This window comes from Eutrema salsugineum, unplaced genomic scaffold (assembly GCF_000478725.1).
Source record: "Eutrema salsugineum unplaced genomic scaffold, Eutsalg1_0 scaffold_14, whole genome shotgun sequence".
In the NCBI taxonomy this organism is placed as follows: domain Eukaryota; kingdom Viridiplantae; phylum Streptophyta; class Magnoliopsida; order Brassicales; family Brassicaceae; genus Eutrema; species Eutrema salsugineum.
The window spans coordinates 5,654,423-5,670,760 of record NW_006256877.1 but is presented as its reverse complement, the minus strand read 5'-3'; the positions used below and the strand labels follow the sequence as shown (position 1 = coordinate 5,670,760).

At 38.6% G+C, this 16,338-nt stretch overlaps 1 protein-coding gene across 1 annotated transcript; it reads right to left on the bottom strand.

The window, feature by feature from the left end:
• Positions 1-7,051: 7,051 nt before the first annotated feature.
• Positions 7,052-7,829, bottom strand: LOC112088414 (ubiquitin-conjugating enzyme E2-17 kDa-like). The gene is made up of 4 exons (XM_024158690.1): positions 7,757-7,829; positions 7,525-7,652; positions 7,313-7,420; positions 7,052-7,204 (listed from the first exon to the last, which is right to left on the bottom strand). Exons 1-4 carry the CDS (start codon positions 7,827-7,829, stop codon positions 7,052-7,054), a joined length of 462 nt encoding a protein of 153 aa, XP_024014458.1.
• Between the last annotated feature and the right edge of the window lie 8,509 nt (positions 7,830-16,338).

Sequence of the window (16,338 nt, the reverse complement as noted above, 5' to 3'; positions counted from 1 at the left end):
TATTTGGATAGCAAATTAACGGAAGGCCTATGCACCACCCCTTACACATGGAGTCGTTTGGAGGGCATATATCAGAACAAAAGATCCGGTGACTGTGGTCCATGTGCGGCCAAATTCTTAGAGATGCATGCTGCAGGCCTTGGAGTGGAGGATATGGGTTTGATAACGGACGATGACGTTGACAGGTTAAGGGAGAAATACGCCATGGACTCATACGAAGAGTTTGTCAGGAATCCGGCTATTGCCAACACTTAGGACGAATGTTGAAGTTTAATGTTGAACTTGACAATTTATGCAAGGGTTATTTGTTGGATTATGTGTTTGATAATGTTTAGGATGTGGGTTTATTTGATAATTTATATGCTTATAATATTGTTTACTTTACTATCTATTAATTGGTGTGTCGATTATATAATTTGCTTATAATTTAGTTTACTTTAATAATTGCGTATCCGTACACCTAATAGCGTTTAGTTGTACACCAATATGCATCAAATGGGAGTACATAAAGACAAATTTGTTTATACTTCACATTATTTTAGTATTTATTAATTGTTGTGTGAATACCTTGTTCCCGGCTAAATATGTACCTGTACACCAATATCCATTTACGTGTACATCAATTGGGTGTACAACAAGGAAATTTATGGTTTATCCACTAATTTTACAAACTCATTTACAATCTTAACGGTAACCGCATTTAATGTATACGGTCATTTAGTGGGCTTTTTTAATTATTATATATATGTAACATTAAGAACCGTTCCGCTTCACAAATCCTAAACCGCAGTTATTCCATCTCCATAAACAACCATTTTTATCACAATTGAACCTCACAAATTAAATATGGCACCAAAGAGAGGGCGATGTGATGCGGATATCCGTGATTATCGTCAATCCCCTCTGATGGCGCTTCCCGACGAACTATTGGAGAAGGTTCTCGCATACAGTTGCAACTCCGTCCAACAAATTTTCACACTGAAGCAAGTTTGCAAACGGTTCCAGGCCTGCACTTTAACCAAAAATTTTCTAGCATCGGTTGATCCCGTGGAATTGGAGATGCCTATTCCCGAAGATTTCGATATGCCTTTTATCGCGAATTGGGAATTTCCCAACTTGTTGAGGACGATGTATGACGCACGCAATCCTACTTCTGCCGAGGAGACAAATGTGGCATAAAACTCATCAAGGAATCTGCAGATATGGGATACGAAACATGTATTTACATGTATGGCATGTACATGAAAGCAGTGGTTGAAGACCCCGTGGGTTTAGAGTACCTTTCAAAACTAGGCAGGGGGGCAATGAGGAGAATAATTCAGAAAATTATTGATGGAGGTGAGCGTGGTTATGTTATTTTGCCAGAAGAGTTCTCGAGGAGGAGATTTGAGACTAATGCTCAGTTTGCCACACTTTGGTCTTGTCGCTGTGGTGTTGCCAATGCTCAACTTGATTGGCATGACGAATTGTTAAAGGGGCCAAGCATGTGCACGTCGTGTTTCTGGGCACAGGAAACGCAAAAGTTCTTCGTATTTGTTTGGTATGCAGCGCGTTCTGGGCCGTCAATGGAAGAATGGTGACTGATTGGTGCAAGTCAACCAGTTTCGGTGTGTACACCTGCGGGGTGTACACCTTGGTGTGTACACCTAAGTTAAGTACACCTCGGCGTTGCTGTTACTTCGTACTTTAAGATTTAAAATTTTATTTAGGCCTACTACGTATGTATGTATGTAGGTGTACTTTGTTTTGCTTTCAATCTATGGATACTTTAATTGTGCTGACTTTATTTAATTTCGGTGGGTGGTAGTGCAAGTTTTTCGAGAACCGTTCTCTTACCGTTCTCTTATATCTTTAAAGTCTCAGCTTACCTCTCTGTGTACGCCTAATAACTACACAAAAAAAAACACCTCAATCTGGACTCAATATGTACACCTAAATTTGTACACCTGAATGTTACAGTTATCACATATTATATATTTGAGTAAACAAACGACATTATCTGTTTCAGAGAATTTTTGGAGAACATGGATATACACACGACATTATTTATTAAAAGTCTTACCTTACCTATTTCTGTACGCATATTTTTTAAAAAAAATCATGATTTCGTCTATGTGGACTCAATCTCTACTCTATCTCGGTTAACGTGATGTTGAGAAAACGTCTGTAATGATGACAAGAAATTTATTTTCCAACAATTATAAAAGGGCTGTCTTATTTGGTAATTCTTTGTATTTATTGTGGTAATTTAATTTTGCCGGTAAACGAAAAGACACATTTTCGTCTCTTTTCAACGTCTCTCTTCAAAGACAGCTATTCGGCTCTATTAAAACTGCACTACCTCTTTAAATTCAATCCCTTCACCGTAACTGCCTACTTAGAACCATCATAACTTCCTCTTTTGTACCATTTTCAATTCTTTCTCATCTTCCTCATTCCATTTTCTTATCTTTTCTCTTTTCACCGAAATAAACGATGGTTCCAAGGAGAAACAGAGGTGGTGATGCTGACTTTTCCTATCTTCTCTCACTCCCTGTTGAATTGCTGGAACAAATTCTGGCCGCTACAAACCCAACTATAAGGGAAATAGCCCGCCTCCGTGCTGTTTGTTCTCGTTTCAACCGTATCGGCACAAGCAGGGGTTTCTATCGAGCCATTGATCCCGCCAAAATCGTGCATGAACAAGCGGCGGTTCCACATTACCCAACGATGATGAGGAGATTCCATGACGCGGGTAATCCAGGGGTTATTTTCGAGAGGGGGATGCAAGCCTACTTTTTCTTCCACGATTGTGAAGGCGTGGAATTGATAAGGGCTGCTGCGGAGGGAGGCTACGACCGAGCCCTTTTTGTGTACGGGATGTGGCTCAGAGCTGTGCCGGAAGACTTCGTCCGTGCAGAGGAGTATTTGGGCAGGCTCACGGTGCAAAACCAGAGGAGGATGAGCCGGTTGTTGCTGGCCGATGTTCCACACGGATGGAATTTCGATTTGCCAGTGGATTTCACTGAGAAAGTGGCTGCCTTTCATCCGAGATTCCTTGCGCTGTACACCTGTCACTGCGGGGTTATCAATTACTGGCTCCAGTGGTTTGCAGAAGACTTTAAGCAGCCAAAGTGCACAACCTGTTTCTGGGCCCAAGAGACCCAAAGGTTCTTCCGCTTCATTAGGAACGTCGTTCCAGGCTGGCCGTTCATGCTCGATTGGTGAAAGCCGTAATCTTAGTATTTGCTTGCATTCGTGTCTCTTTAATTATTTATGTTGTCTAAGTGTTCCAAACTACAACTGATATTTTTCAAATTGCTTGTCTGCTTTCGGTTTTTAGTTGCAACTCTTACTTTTGTATAAATATAATCTACGGAGAATTAGTAGTTGATTTTATGATATTTATGGTACTTATGTTCGTAAATGTAGTAATTAATCATCAAGCTCTTAAAATGTTTTGTATCAACATGAAAGTGCCAGAATATCATTTCGTCTAGGGCAGTAATTAATTATGTACACCTCTTCACTGTAATTATTTATGTACACTTATTACCGTATACCTATAGACGTACACCTACTTACGTACACCTACTTACGTAATTAATCATCAAGCTAGGATATCATTTCGTCTAGGGCAGTAATTAATTTTGTACACCTCTTCACTGTAATTATTTATGTACACCTATTACCGTATACCTATAGACGTACACCTACTTACGTATACCTAAAACCGTAAACCTAAAGACGTACACTTACTTACGTAAACGGGGTCAGATATAGATTGGAAACGTAAAACAGGTTGAAAATATAATAACATTACACATTTTTAAAGAACGATGAATACTTGAACGTAAACGTACACTATAATTGGTATACGGGTTCGTAAACGTACACCAACATTGGTATACGTGATTGTAAACCCTTTTTTTGACATAAGGCTGTTAAACATAAGGCTGTTATAAAAATTTCATATTTATTTTACAAACAAGCGACAAGCGAGCATAGCACATCGATACTAAAGCATTTTTGCTATGCGTTCTGCCGAACATCTAAGATAACAATTTTCACATGTAACAATATAATGCACATTCTCGTGATACACTTCGCACGACGCAGAGTTGTCTTCATGAATGAGACTAGGGTACCTGAACTTTTCCTTGTATGTATGTTTATTACGTGGGCAAAATGACCAGAATAAATCTACTATCTCTGCGGCGACTTCAAGAATTTCACGAGAATCATGAGGATAGTGGTACATAAAAACCATCTTCAGAAGTTTTTTCCCTCTGTTAGGGCGACCCACGCACATTTGCAAAATCGCACAGCTGTAAGTCGCATAGACTACTGATGGCACGAGCTTATATATTTAGCATCCTGATGGCGGTGTAGATCTTCTCCTCTGTTGACACGAACCTTATAGCTTCGACCAATATGGCCCGTGGATTTCTCGACGCTAAGCAGCGCAGGAATAAAGGCCGATATACTCCACCAGGGTATATCCGAGATGGTGTGTCATGCAATGTCCATAGGTATGCCGATCTGAGTACTTCCGCGCTATACGCAATGTCTCTACCACGGGTCCCGGCCAGAATAATCGGTCCAAGGTCGATGCAGTCAGACTCAGCAACTTTCTTCACAATGATTTCGAAAATATGATCTGGTAAATCTGGTAAATTTGGCATTTTTTGGGAAGGATATAGGGTTTGTGTAAGGTTTGTGTAGGGTGAACTTTCTGCGCAATTTTATGAAACTATATATTGAATTCCATGGGTAGTTGTTGTTGAGAAATAGTTAATGGTAAGACAATTAGTGTGTAGTTGAACAGAAGTAATATTACAATAAGTTTGTGAAGTGATGTTTACCAACTACAGAAATTAAAGAAGTAGTTACATTGTTACAACTAGTTAAGTTGTTAGTAGCTACTTGTTACAACATCAATCGCCAAGTGATTTTCACTTAGTTTCCACCTTGAATTTATTACAAAATAAAACAAGCACTTGCAATTTAAATAATTAAACTAAAGTAAATATCTTATGCGCAGAGCCGTGCATTGTAGAAGGCAATACTCGCAGTCTGGTGTATTTGAGCCATCGTAATGGTCATCTACACACTCCGATATAGGTTCTTCTTGTAGGGTGATGGGGAAGGACCAAAGGCTACCCCACGGATCTTGAAACGGCCCCAGTGCGAACTCCCATACGTGACGTATAACGGCGTGCGCTAACAGCTTCATTTCATAAGCCGCATAAGGGACGTGGTGAGTGAATACATAGGTGAGGAGATTTTTAGCCCTTCATGGACGACCGACGCAAATTTCAAACATGGCACATGCGAAAGTAGCATGTTTATCACATGGGAGAAGTCGGTTAAGCATTGTAATCGCTGAATACAATCTTTGCTCACTCACGGCAACTCTAATGGCTTCGAAATAAATAGCTCGTGGATTACAGGCGCCAAGACAACGCTCAAAGAATGGGCGGTGACGGCTCCTAGGGGATACGTCGAGCGGTGAGTCAACCAATCGAGAGATGTCTGCAGAGCGTAACACGTCGTCGGTGAACGCGATGGCTCTTCCACGTTTTCCTGCGCGAATAAAGGGGGCAAGATGATAGGAATCATCCTCAGCTACTTTCTTTACTATTAACCCTAAAACATCATCGTCTAAGTAGTGCATTGTTGTTTCACTTTGGTGAGAAATAAATTTGATTCGCTTTATTTGTAGACAAGGTGGATAGATATATAAATGTCCTAATTCGTGGTTGGTATACAGATAAGAGCCACTTCAATAACTGCTAAACTGACCCCAACACGTCGCATTACATTATAAATGTAACTAGTAGTTTCAGGCACTTTAATAAAAGAGAACTGAACATTATTCCAAAAAATTGGGGGTACAAAACGGGTAGGTGAAATATTTACTAAAAGGAAGTACACTATTATATTATTTTCAACCGTATAATAAATTCTCCACCCCCCAACCACACACCAGTGAAGTCCATATATGATGATTTCGCTTTGTCTTACCAAAACTTGCATCCTTTCCAGCAAAAAAAACCCTAAACCAAACATAACAAACCCTAAACCGAACATGTCGCTCCCAGACTTGCCTGATGAAATTCTTGTCGAAATCCTGAAGAGGCTCGGCAGTGAAGCATTTTGGCGACTCGGACCATTTGTGCGCGCTGGAAAGCGCACCCTCCGGCTTGTTTTCACCGACGATGTCCTCAAAGCTTCCAACATTTATGCCCTTTGCTGTGTCCCCAACGACATATGCCCTGGAAATGAAAGACGCCCATTCTTTCTGAGATGTTTGGCGAGTGGAAACCCTGAGGCAAGATACTGGGAAGGCCTGAGACTTGCAACAAGAGGCGCATATCTCATTGCAAGTAGGACCATGCTGGAACCAAATGTTCCCACCGACGCTCTCTCGACCCTGGCGTCCGCCATGTTCAGCGTTTGCTTGGGTGACCCTTGTTCCGCAAGCCAAACATTGCAGCTGTTGGCAACGCATCACGGAAGTCTACAGTCAGAGAGCGTGCGACAATTAGGTGAGGAGTTAATTCTTGAGATTTCATATTACGGAACTGCATACATGGATACGTACTCAAACTCATTTCCATATCCAAACGACGACGTCATCAAGCTGCCTGATTGTGCATTTGATCATTTTGAACCTGAGATCCGAGTACTTTGCAATGGTTGCTTCATATATTGGTGTGCTAGGCGTATCTGCGAAATGCTTTAAAAATAAGTTTATGCTGTACACCATTGCAAGTGTACACGAGTATGTGTACACTATATGAAGTGTACACATATATTTCCTTTTTAGTATGTAATGAACAATCTTTGAATTAATATTTCATGATTTATGTTTCATGAAATCGTTGGACAATTTATGCTTCGACATTTTATCAAATCCAAAACATAAAAACCACAAAATGATATTAAAAAGTTAATATGAAGTCATAAACTTCCCAACCAACTACACGCTAACAAAATAGAGGTCTTATTTTTTTCCTAAACAAAATACACAATTCAACAAACATAATTAAAAGTACAATTAAGGAGTTTATGCTCCTCCGGCGTGCTCCACCGTCCACGCAAGTGCAGTGGTTTCAAAAGCAGCCCTGTCTTCCACGTAAATCCTAGCAATTTCTTCAACAAAAAAGTGTCCTTCGCCTATTCGGGGGGCAGTAAACATTTGGTGTATTTCTGTCAGTACCTGATTACATATACATGTAAACACAGGTAAGCCCTTATTTAAACGGAATTACTATATTATATTCCCTAAAAGACAATAACGATTTATTTCTTTCATGTGTAAAAATACATCATTGATGCTGTTGTTGGTCCTGAAGTGAGTTGGGTTCAACATCTTCAGAAAAATGTTCCCATAAGTATTAACGTTTGGGTGATACACTTTTGTTTTGAACATCACCTGAAAAATATAAGTGTTATTAGTAATTGAAATCTTTATTGACTAAATCCTAAACCCTAAAAATACAGCAATTTTAGAGAGCAATCATATGCTTCATTCCTTACCCTAGGTGGCGCAAAAGGGTAGTCAAGCGGAAAGTGAATGTCTACTTTGAAAACACCATTCTCATAGGGTGAACCTTTAGGCCCCGTTATGATAGCTTCCCAATGATACAAGTCCTCACCCACATGTCCTAATGAAATCGGCAAACCACTAATTAGGTAGACGATGTAAAAGACCGACCCTGTAAAACTAAAACTTAACTAATGCCCTATTTACAAATTAACCATCAAATACCTGTACTGAAACATGGACTGTTTTTCCTCTCCACTTCCTTCAATTGCAATGAGACCACTTTCGCAGAGTACATGTTTAGAAAGTAAGTAACTTTTGCTGTTATTAACTTTTTCTGTCTCCGGAAACTTGTTTCACTGAAGAAGGCAGGGGACAGTTTTTATAGAGGACGACCGGAAAAACATTATAAAGTAAAGAAGGGAAACGAGTCGGTCAAACGGTGCAACAGGTTTCAAAAAAGGTACTTAACTAGTTTTTGTCGTTTCCAATTTGATTTTTTTGAACTCAGACACTGGTTTCATTATTGCGATTTTCAAAATTGTAATGACTTGCTTTTTGAAAAAAACGTTTACTCGTGTTGTCCTGTCCTACAATTTCAATTCAAAGACACGATCATTGTCCGTTTTCTATATACTGTTTTCTTTCTCTGCTATAGAACCATGTCTTTGATAATTATTTTGATCCAAAACCATGTCTTTCATAAAGTTTCTTTCTCTGCTATAGAACCATGTCTTTGATAATTATTTTGATCCAGATCCATGTCTTTCATAAAAGTTTTCTTTCTCTGCTATAGAACCATGTCTTTGATAATTATTTTGATCCAGATCCATGCCTGTTCTAATTATTTTGATTCCTTAATAAGATAAAGCCTAAAGCCTTCATCGTAAACCCTAAGCCCTAAACCCTAAAGCCTAAACCCTAACCCATAACCCTTAACGTCCATAACTTAATTTTATATGCTAAACCATATAAATGTAAACTTATACATAAGCCATAAATGCAAATACACTATATGATGTAAACTGATTGATGTTGTCCACCATCACAGTGTACACAAACAGTGTCCACCGTCAAGGGTGTACACGCTAGAAACAAACCCGAAAAAACATAGCAACATGTCCACCGTCTAAACCCTAAACCCTGACCAGTAAACATCATAAATTTCATAACAAATTAAACATAGTTCATGCCTTTCCAAGTTTAAATATAGGGAAACATAGTGTACGCTACAAACAAACCCAAAAAACAAAGCAATATCCCCACAAAAAAAACATCAAGAGACACACAATAGCCACACCCGGTCAACCCAATGGTTCCTTGCATTTTGCCCGGTTATGGCCGGCATTTCCACATCTAGAGCATTTGTTTGGCTTCTTTTTTTTTGCAACCTGCAACGGCGTATATCAATAATCATTAATCAGTAATCAGTATCACCGGGGAAAAAAATATATGTTTAGTGTACACTAACCTGAGGATACTCTCCTGCTGAAAGTTTCCTCTTCGTCGTAGGCCTTCCTGATGGACGTTTTGCCTTAGGTGGCATAATATTAAGTTCACGCACCTCTGCTGGGATACGAATGTCGTCAGGGTCGGGCACTGGTAGGATTTTGCCACTAACTGTTGCACTCCAAATTGATTTCTTAAGAATTGGATCAACCAAACTGCTGTACTCCACTTGGCGAAGCCTAGCCGCGGGCATTGCATGTCGGCAAGGGTATTTCAATGTCTGAAACTCTAGACATGAGCATGTTTTGTTTAGGAGATCAACAAGCCTCCGTACACCGAACTCAGAACTCACTTCAACCTCCCACAAAGAAATGCCTTGAACCGAAAGTGCAGCAGATTTTTGCTGCTGCAGGTTCATTAACTTGTCAACCTCTTCTGTAACGTCACCATCCATCTTTTGAATGGTCTCTCTTCTGCATTCAAGCCACCTACTTAACATTCGCCTGATAAATTCTAGCATTGCAACGATTGGACTGTCTCTGGGAGCTAATAGTGCATTGTTCAGAGACTCTGCAATGTTACTGGAGGTCAGATTATACCTCTGACCAGAAAAGTGTGATCTAGTCCACAGCGCAAGAGGGATTTTTTCCATGTACTCCCAACAACCATAATCAACATCCTTCAGTCTTGCGTATAGTTTCTTGAAATTAGAAACTGTGAACGCTTCTCCAGCCTTTCCCACCAACCTTTTCTGACCGGAACCTTTGTATTTAGCGTGAACATTTCTCTGGATATGGACAAGACATGCACCGTGGTGTGACTGTGGATACCATTTCTTTTTAGCTTTGGCAATTCCACCGTGCCTATCCGAGATAATAGTAAGATCAGAGGAATCTGGAATTATTTCTAACAACTTCTCAAAGAACCACCTCCACGTCTTGTCAGACTCTGCATCAACAACGGCGAACGCTATTGGATATACCTGGTAATTAGCATCTTGTCCACTGGCCGTTAATAGACAACCCTTATACTTACCAGTGAGGTGAGTCCCATCAACAACAACTACTTGTTTCAAATGTTTCCATCCAGATATACACGCAGCCAATGCCATAAATACGGACTTAAACCTGGTAATACATTTTCCTTCTTTTTCATCTCTCTCGCTCTCGGTTATCAAATGCGTCATGGTGCCGGGGTTAGCATACTTGAGCACATGGAGGTAAATCGGTAATAATTTGAAAGAAGTCTCCTCTGTTCCGTGAGCAGAGTATATAGCCAGCTCCTTAGCTTTCCAGCATTTCCAGTACGAGGCTGTAATATTATATTCGGAGAGAACAATTGCAGGTAGCTGACTCGCACGTGGCCCAAATTTGCATTCTCATACTTAGACTTCAGCAGAGCCGCCATGACTTTAGAAGTAGCATGTTTTGAAAATTTCTTTCTTGTGTCGGGGTGGCATGTATGCTTCAAACACGCCTTCCTCACCTCATACAACGCTGACTCGCCAACTTGACACCCCAACACTCTCCAATCACATATCTTTGATGGACATTCGGCGACTGTGTACTTCTTCGCATGCTTTTTGAATTCGAACGTCACTATATTCTTCAGCGCATTGATGGCCAACGTGATTTTAAAGTGTTCCTTGTTCCTGAACTTTTTCCCAACCCATATCTCTCCATCTTCATTTGACAAATCAAGTTCATCGAAATCCCCTACCATTTCATCAGAAACTGGTGCCACATCCGGAATTCCATATAGTTCTGTACGTTTAATCGCTTTCTTCAGCTCTGCACCGCCATTCAGACGCCCCCAACTGACATCACCTGTCGGAGTCTGCACAAAATCATGATCATCTCCATGGGGAGCCAGAACATTCTCACATACAGTCCTCTTTCTTCCAGGAAAATGAATAGGACTCTCCGTTAAGACAATGGAGTTGTCCATATGGTTTGAATCACTCGGCTCACTTCCGCGAGTAGTTCCACAACCGCCTGAACTACCAGAGTCATCCTTATCCTCATCAAATCCAGGTTTAGAATGGAAACCCTTTCCATCTGCTAGTACGTAATCATTCCACCAGTCAAAATCATAATCCGGATCATAATCATCATCAGAGCCGTGTGCGTCATCGTCAACATCATCAGCTTCCTTCTCTTCCGAATCTCTCGCCTCGTCTGATTCCTGGGACATTTTTAATTCCAACTCAGGGTGGTCATCAGAGACAGCGTGACTTGGAACATCCGGTTTTACATTAACAGAGGTGTTAGTGCTGGCCTTAGCCTCTACTTTCTCTGATTCTTGGGACATTTTTAATCCCAATGGAGGATGGATAACAGAGACAGCTTCAAGTTGTACACCTTTGGAGGTGTTCATTGCGGCCTCTGCCTATATTTTCTCGGCATGTGCTATCAGCAAACAATCATCGATATCTTCATCATCTGCTTCATCATCGGGTTGACTAGACTCTGCCGAAGAAGAGGCTATGAAGTTTGTTGGCCCTAAGGACTTTCGCCGTTCCCTCGCAATTTGAACTTCAAGACTTTCCTTCCGTTTCAATCTCACCATTTTACCATTTACTGACTCCTTGAATGTGACAAATAAATTCACAGACTTGTCAGACTTATGCAGCGAAAGGAAGAATTTGTACTCTCGAAGAGTAACTATTACACATGGACAACTCGTATCACCATTAAGCTCAGCTAGAACATCATCAAACCAGTAGGAAATCTCAACCGAAACAACTCTCGTGTCTAATCCGAACTCATGCGCAATCAGATTTCTCAAATCATCTGGTCCGGACACATCTTTGCAATTTATGCACCTGCCACGACGAGATATGTCCATTTTGAAATCCCATTCTCTTGTATAGTACCTTATCCACGTTTCCGCCATAACAAGAATGAACGCATCCACTGCAATTCGCGAACACCATATCTATAAAACTACTGGCAAATGGCTAACACCAGACCGAAAAAATCGAAAATAACAATGACAAATCTATGGGTGTACAATAATAGGATTAAGTAACTAACCGGGGTTGTTGTCCTCTAGATCATCGCATAATTTCCCCTTTAATTTCAACATCTTCTGGAAAGGGAAACTAGGGTTTCTAATTTGGTTAGGGTACTTTGTTTCTTATTTTAACCAAATGAACTCTATTATCCCTAATTAACCACAATTTTTCCCGCCAAAATTAACAAGGGAATGGGAAGGGTAGTTTTTCGTGTAATTACTTGGGTAGTTTCCGGCCCATAACCGAGGCCCAGTTAGGTGGTTTTTGGGAATTTCATTCCTAAATTCGAAATCAGGCCCAAAAAACGACCCAAACACGCGCGTGAGTGCTCTCTTCCTGGCTGATACGCGCCGGAGGTAGAGAACGCCTGGGACCCACGGTATTTTCTGCCTCTGTCTCTCTCTGAGGAACAGACTGCTCTGTCTCTCTCTCTCTCTCAGAATGAAGGGTAAGATTGTCATATTGAAAATATGTCCCTACCCCGACTAATTAAAACTTAAAACTTCCATTTCCTCAAATTAAAACTTAAAAACGTTCTTATTTTCAAAACAACCCTTTTTATATTGACTTTGTTTTTTCGCGAGGTAGATGTAGTAAAGGTGTTACGGGGTCAAGTGCCCCCTACTATTCTTTATTTTTTTTTGGTAAATTTAATAATTTTTTTAATATATTGATAAAAAAGAAAAAGTTATCTCCAACTAAATATTTTTTCTTGTTTATAAAATTATGTCTTTAACTAAATTTTTTCTAGATACGTCACTCTTTTTTTGTTTGTTTATTTATGTTTAACGTTAGTTTTGGATATCAAAATCTTATCCCACCCTGTATTCATTTTTCGTATTATATAAGAGCACCTTCATCACAAGTATCTCAACAATGGTATCTCAACATTTGATAATAAAATAAGAATAAGTCTTTTAGTTAAATGTTGAAATACCTATGTTGAGATACCTTTGATGGAGGTACTATAACGAAAATTACTTACGAAAAAAGGGTAAAGCTCAACTGATCTGTTCCACAAAGCATTGCTGTAGTAGATAAAAGCGATGCAATCACAATAGACAGTCACAATCTTTAGGAAGCGTCTGAGAAATTTTCTCACAGACCTTTTGTAGTATATACGAGAATGAGATCAATTCACTAATTGTGCAAAATTTTATTTAGACAGTTATTATTACAAATCATTGACAGCTAAGGCCTTATTCAGTTTTTTATCTAGATGTTGCATCTAGATTTAGCATTTAGATGCTATAACTAAATACAATATCTAGATACTGTTAGTTTTGTATATATACTTTGTATCAAGATGCTGCATCTACTTACAAAATTGTTAGTTTATGAATCTACAAAAAATAGTTGGATGCAAAATATATCAAATGACTAAAAAGAACTAAAATGACATACTTTTGAATAATTTCTTTTATTTATAATTAAACTAGTTTTATATTAAATTAACTTAAAATTATTTCATTTTTTTCGGGAAAAAATAATTTCGTAGATTTGTCAGAAAAATTTTATTTTGCGTTTTGGGAGAAATCGGAATTTGCGTTTTTGGTGAAAAATAAAAATTTTGACAGGAAATAAAATTTTGCAGGGAAACAACGTTTCTCAGATTTGCCTGCAAAATAATTTTTATTTTTGTGGGAAAATGAGATTTTGCGTTTTGGCGGAAAATCAAAATTTTGCGGTCTTGGCGGTGAAATAATTTTGTATTTTTGTGGGAAAATGAGACTTTGCGTTTTGGCGGAAAATCAAAATTTTGCGGTTTTGGCAGAAAACCAAGATTTTCCGATTTTGGCGAGAAACTAAAATTTTGGGTTTTTGGCGGAAAACCGAGATTTTGCGTTTTTAGCGGGAAAATGAGATTTTCTGATTTTGGTGGAAAACCAATATTTTGCGATTTTGGCCAAAAAACAAGATTTTGCGTTTTTAGCAGGAAAATGAGATTTTTCATTTTTGGCGGGAAAACGAGATTTTTCATTTTTGGTGGGAAACCAAAATTTTGCGTTTTTACCGGAATACCAAAATATTGAGTTTTTGGCAGAAAACCGAGATTTTGCGTTTTTAGCGAGAAAATAATATTTTACGTTTTTGGCGGAATATCAAAATTTTGCATATTTAGTGGGAACATAAGATTTTGCATGTTTTATGGCTAGACATTGAAAATTTTTTGTCTTGGCGAAAAAACGTGATTTGGCTAAAAACCGTGATTATGTGATTTTAACGATATTTTTTGTTTTGGTGAAAAATAATTCTTTTTGCCAAAAATGATATTTTTTATGGATAATTATAAATATATTATACTGAAGGGTATTTTGGTCTTTTAGTTTTTGAGATGTTAGATTTGCATCAAAACTCTACATTTTACGACATCTCAAATATTTAGAGTTTTGAGATGTTGATTTTACATTCAGATGCAGCATCTAAACATTGGTTCTAAAGTGTCCAAACGAACATTATTTGAGTATTTGCATCCAGATACAGTGTCTAGATGCAAAAACGAACATGGCCTAAATCATCATATTTGTCTTCTTCTCCTTATATTTCTTGATTTTAATATATTCTTTCACCATCTTTATATTCTTCTAGTTTGTTATTTTCTTCTTCCGGTTTTTTTTTTCTCATCTTCAACGTATTTATCTTCGTATTTTCGAAAATTTCTTTTTATCAACTTTATGTTCTTCTTCCTCCTTTTTTTTCATCTTCCTCTTCATCGTTTCAGGCTTTTACTTCTTCTTTTGGTTTTACTTCATCTTCTTTTTCTGATTTGTTTCGTCTCGTATTTTTTACTTATCTAGTGTATGTATGCTTCTTCTTTTACTTCGTCTGCATATGCATCCTCTTCTTTATATTTTAATTTTTCTTCTTCTTTCCATTTTTAGTTCTTTTTCATTGTCTTTTACTTTTTTTGTTTTCTCTAACTTTTTTTTTTGTCAACAGCCTAAGCACCTAGAACGGTTGACTACCCCAAAACTTGTGGTGCCGAGCTTACATACATAATATCTTGAGGATAGACTCGAGCACTTTTTGCCAGATTGTTTGCCTTCATGTTCTTCATGTGTGGGATATATGATATTGAAAAGAAGTTGAATATGTCCTTAATCCTCACAAAATCTTCCAAGTGTAAAGCAAATACTGGCCATTCGTCAGGTGTAGACACTATCTACTCTAACTCCGAACAGTCTGAAGCAAAAGCTACTAACGTCTTCTGATTCTCAATCATACAAAGCATAACCCATACGAGGATCTCAGCATGTAGAGGCGATAGACTCATTCTTACATTTTGTGCTCCCATATTTTGTCCATATCAGTTTCCTTAAAATAGTATCAGCCTAATCCCGATGATAAATCTGACTCTTTCGAAGAACCATCAATAACACCACCAATCTCCATATGTGATTGGAGTCAGATATCCCAAAAAACTGATATTATGAGGTGGAGTTAATTCTTGTTCAGATCTTTGTGTTACCGCCCATAATGTCACCTCAGTTTCTGCAATTTTCAAAGTGGTTAGTGGATCTATGTCCGTATTCCAATACACCTTATCGTTCCTAACCTTCCAAATGTACCACACAATCCAATGAAATTGTAAAGTTTCTGTCTCCTTAGAGAGTCTCCTAAAAATATCAAAATTTGAAAAAACCGATGATAATGAAAAAACTCCAGGAAGAGTTGGTATTTGAGATAGGGACCATGTTTCTAAAGCGGAGGACATTCAAAACCAACATGATAAATAGTTTCTTCCTCTGCTCCACACCGTGCACATTGTGTATCGCATTGAATTCCATGGGTTTGTTAACCTGGCCAATACTGATAGACATCCTGAAATTACTTGTCAAATAAAATGTCTTCACTTCGGTGAACATTTTAATGTCCATGTATGTGCTAACAATGGCTTGATATCTGGGCCATAAACTATTTCAGAAACAGTTGCAAAAAATTGTTCCATTTGATACCCTGATTTTACTGTATATTTTCCAAACTTTGTAAAATACCATCCAAGTGTATCGGCTCGATATGAACTACTAATGGGTATAGCAAGAACTAATTCCACATCAGCTGGGTCAATAATTGCATTTATCAAATCCAAATTCCACGTATTGTCGCTGGGTCAATCAGATGATTAACCATGAGGTTCAGGAAATAGTTAAACCTGTACAAGTGGCTAATCTCGGGCGAGAGGATGGTACCAAGGATCTTTTCATTAAAAAGATTGAACAACCCGACCCAACTCTTTTGATTAGCCCTTTATTAACGAGAGATCTAGCCAAGATTATACTCCACAAACCATGTGACGGGGATTAGGAACGTATATGATCCAAAGGATGTGTACTTCGGAAGT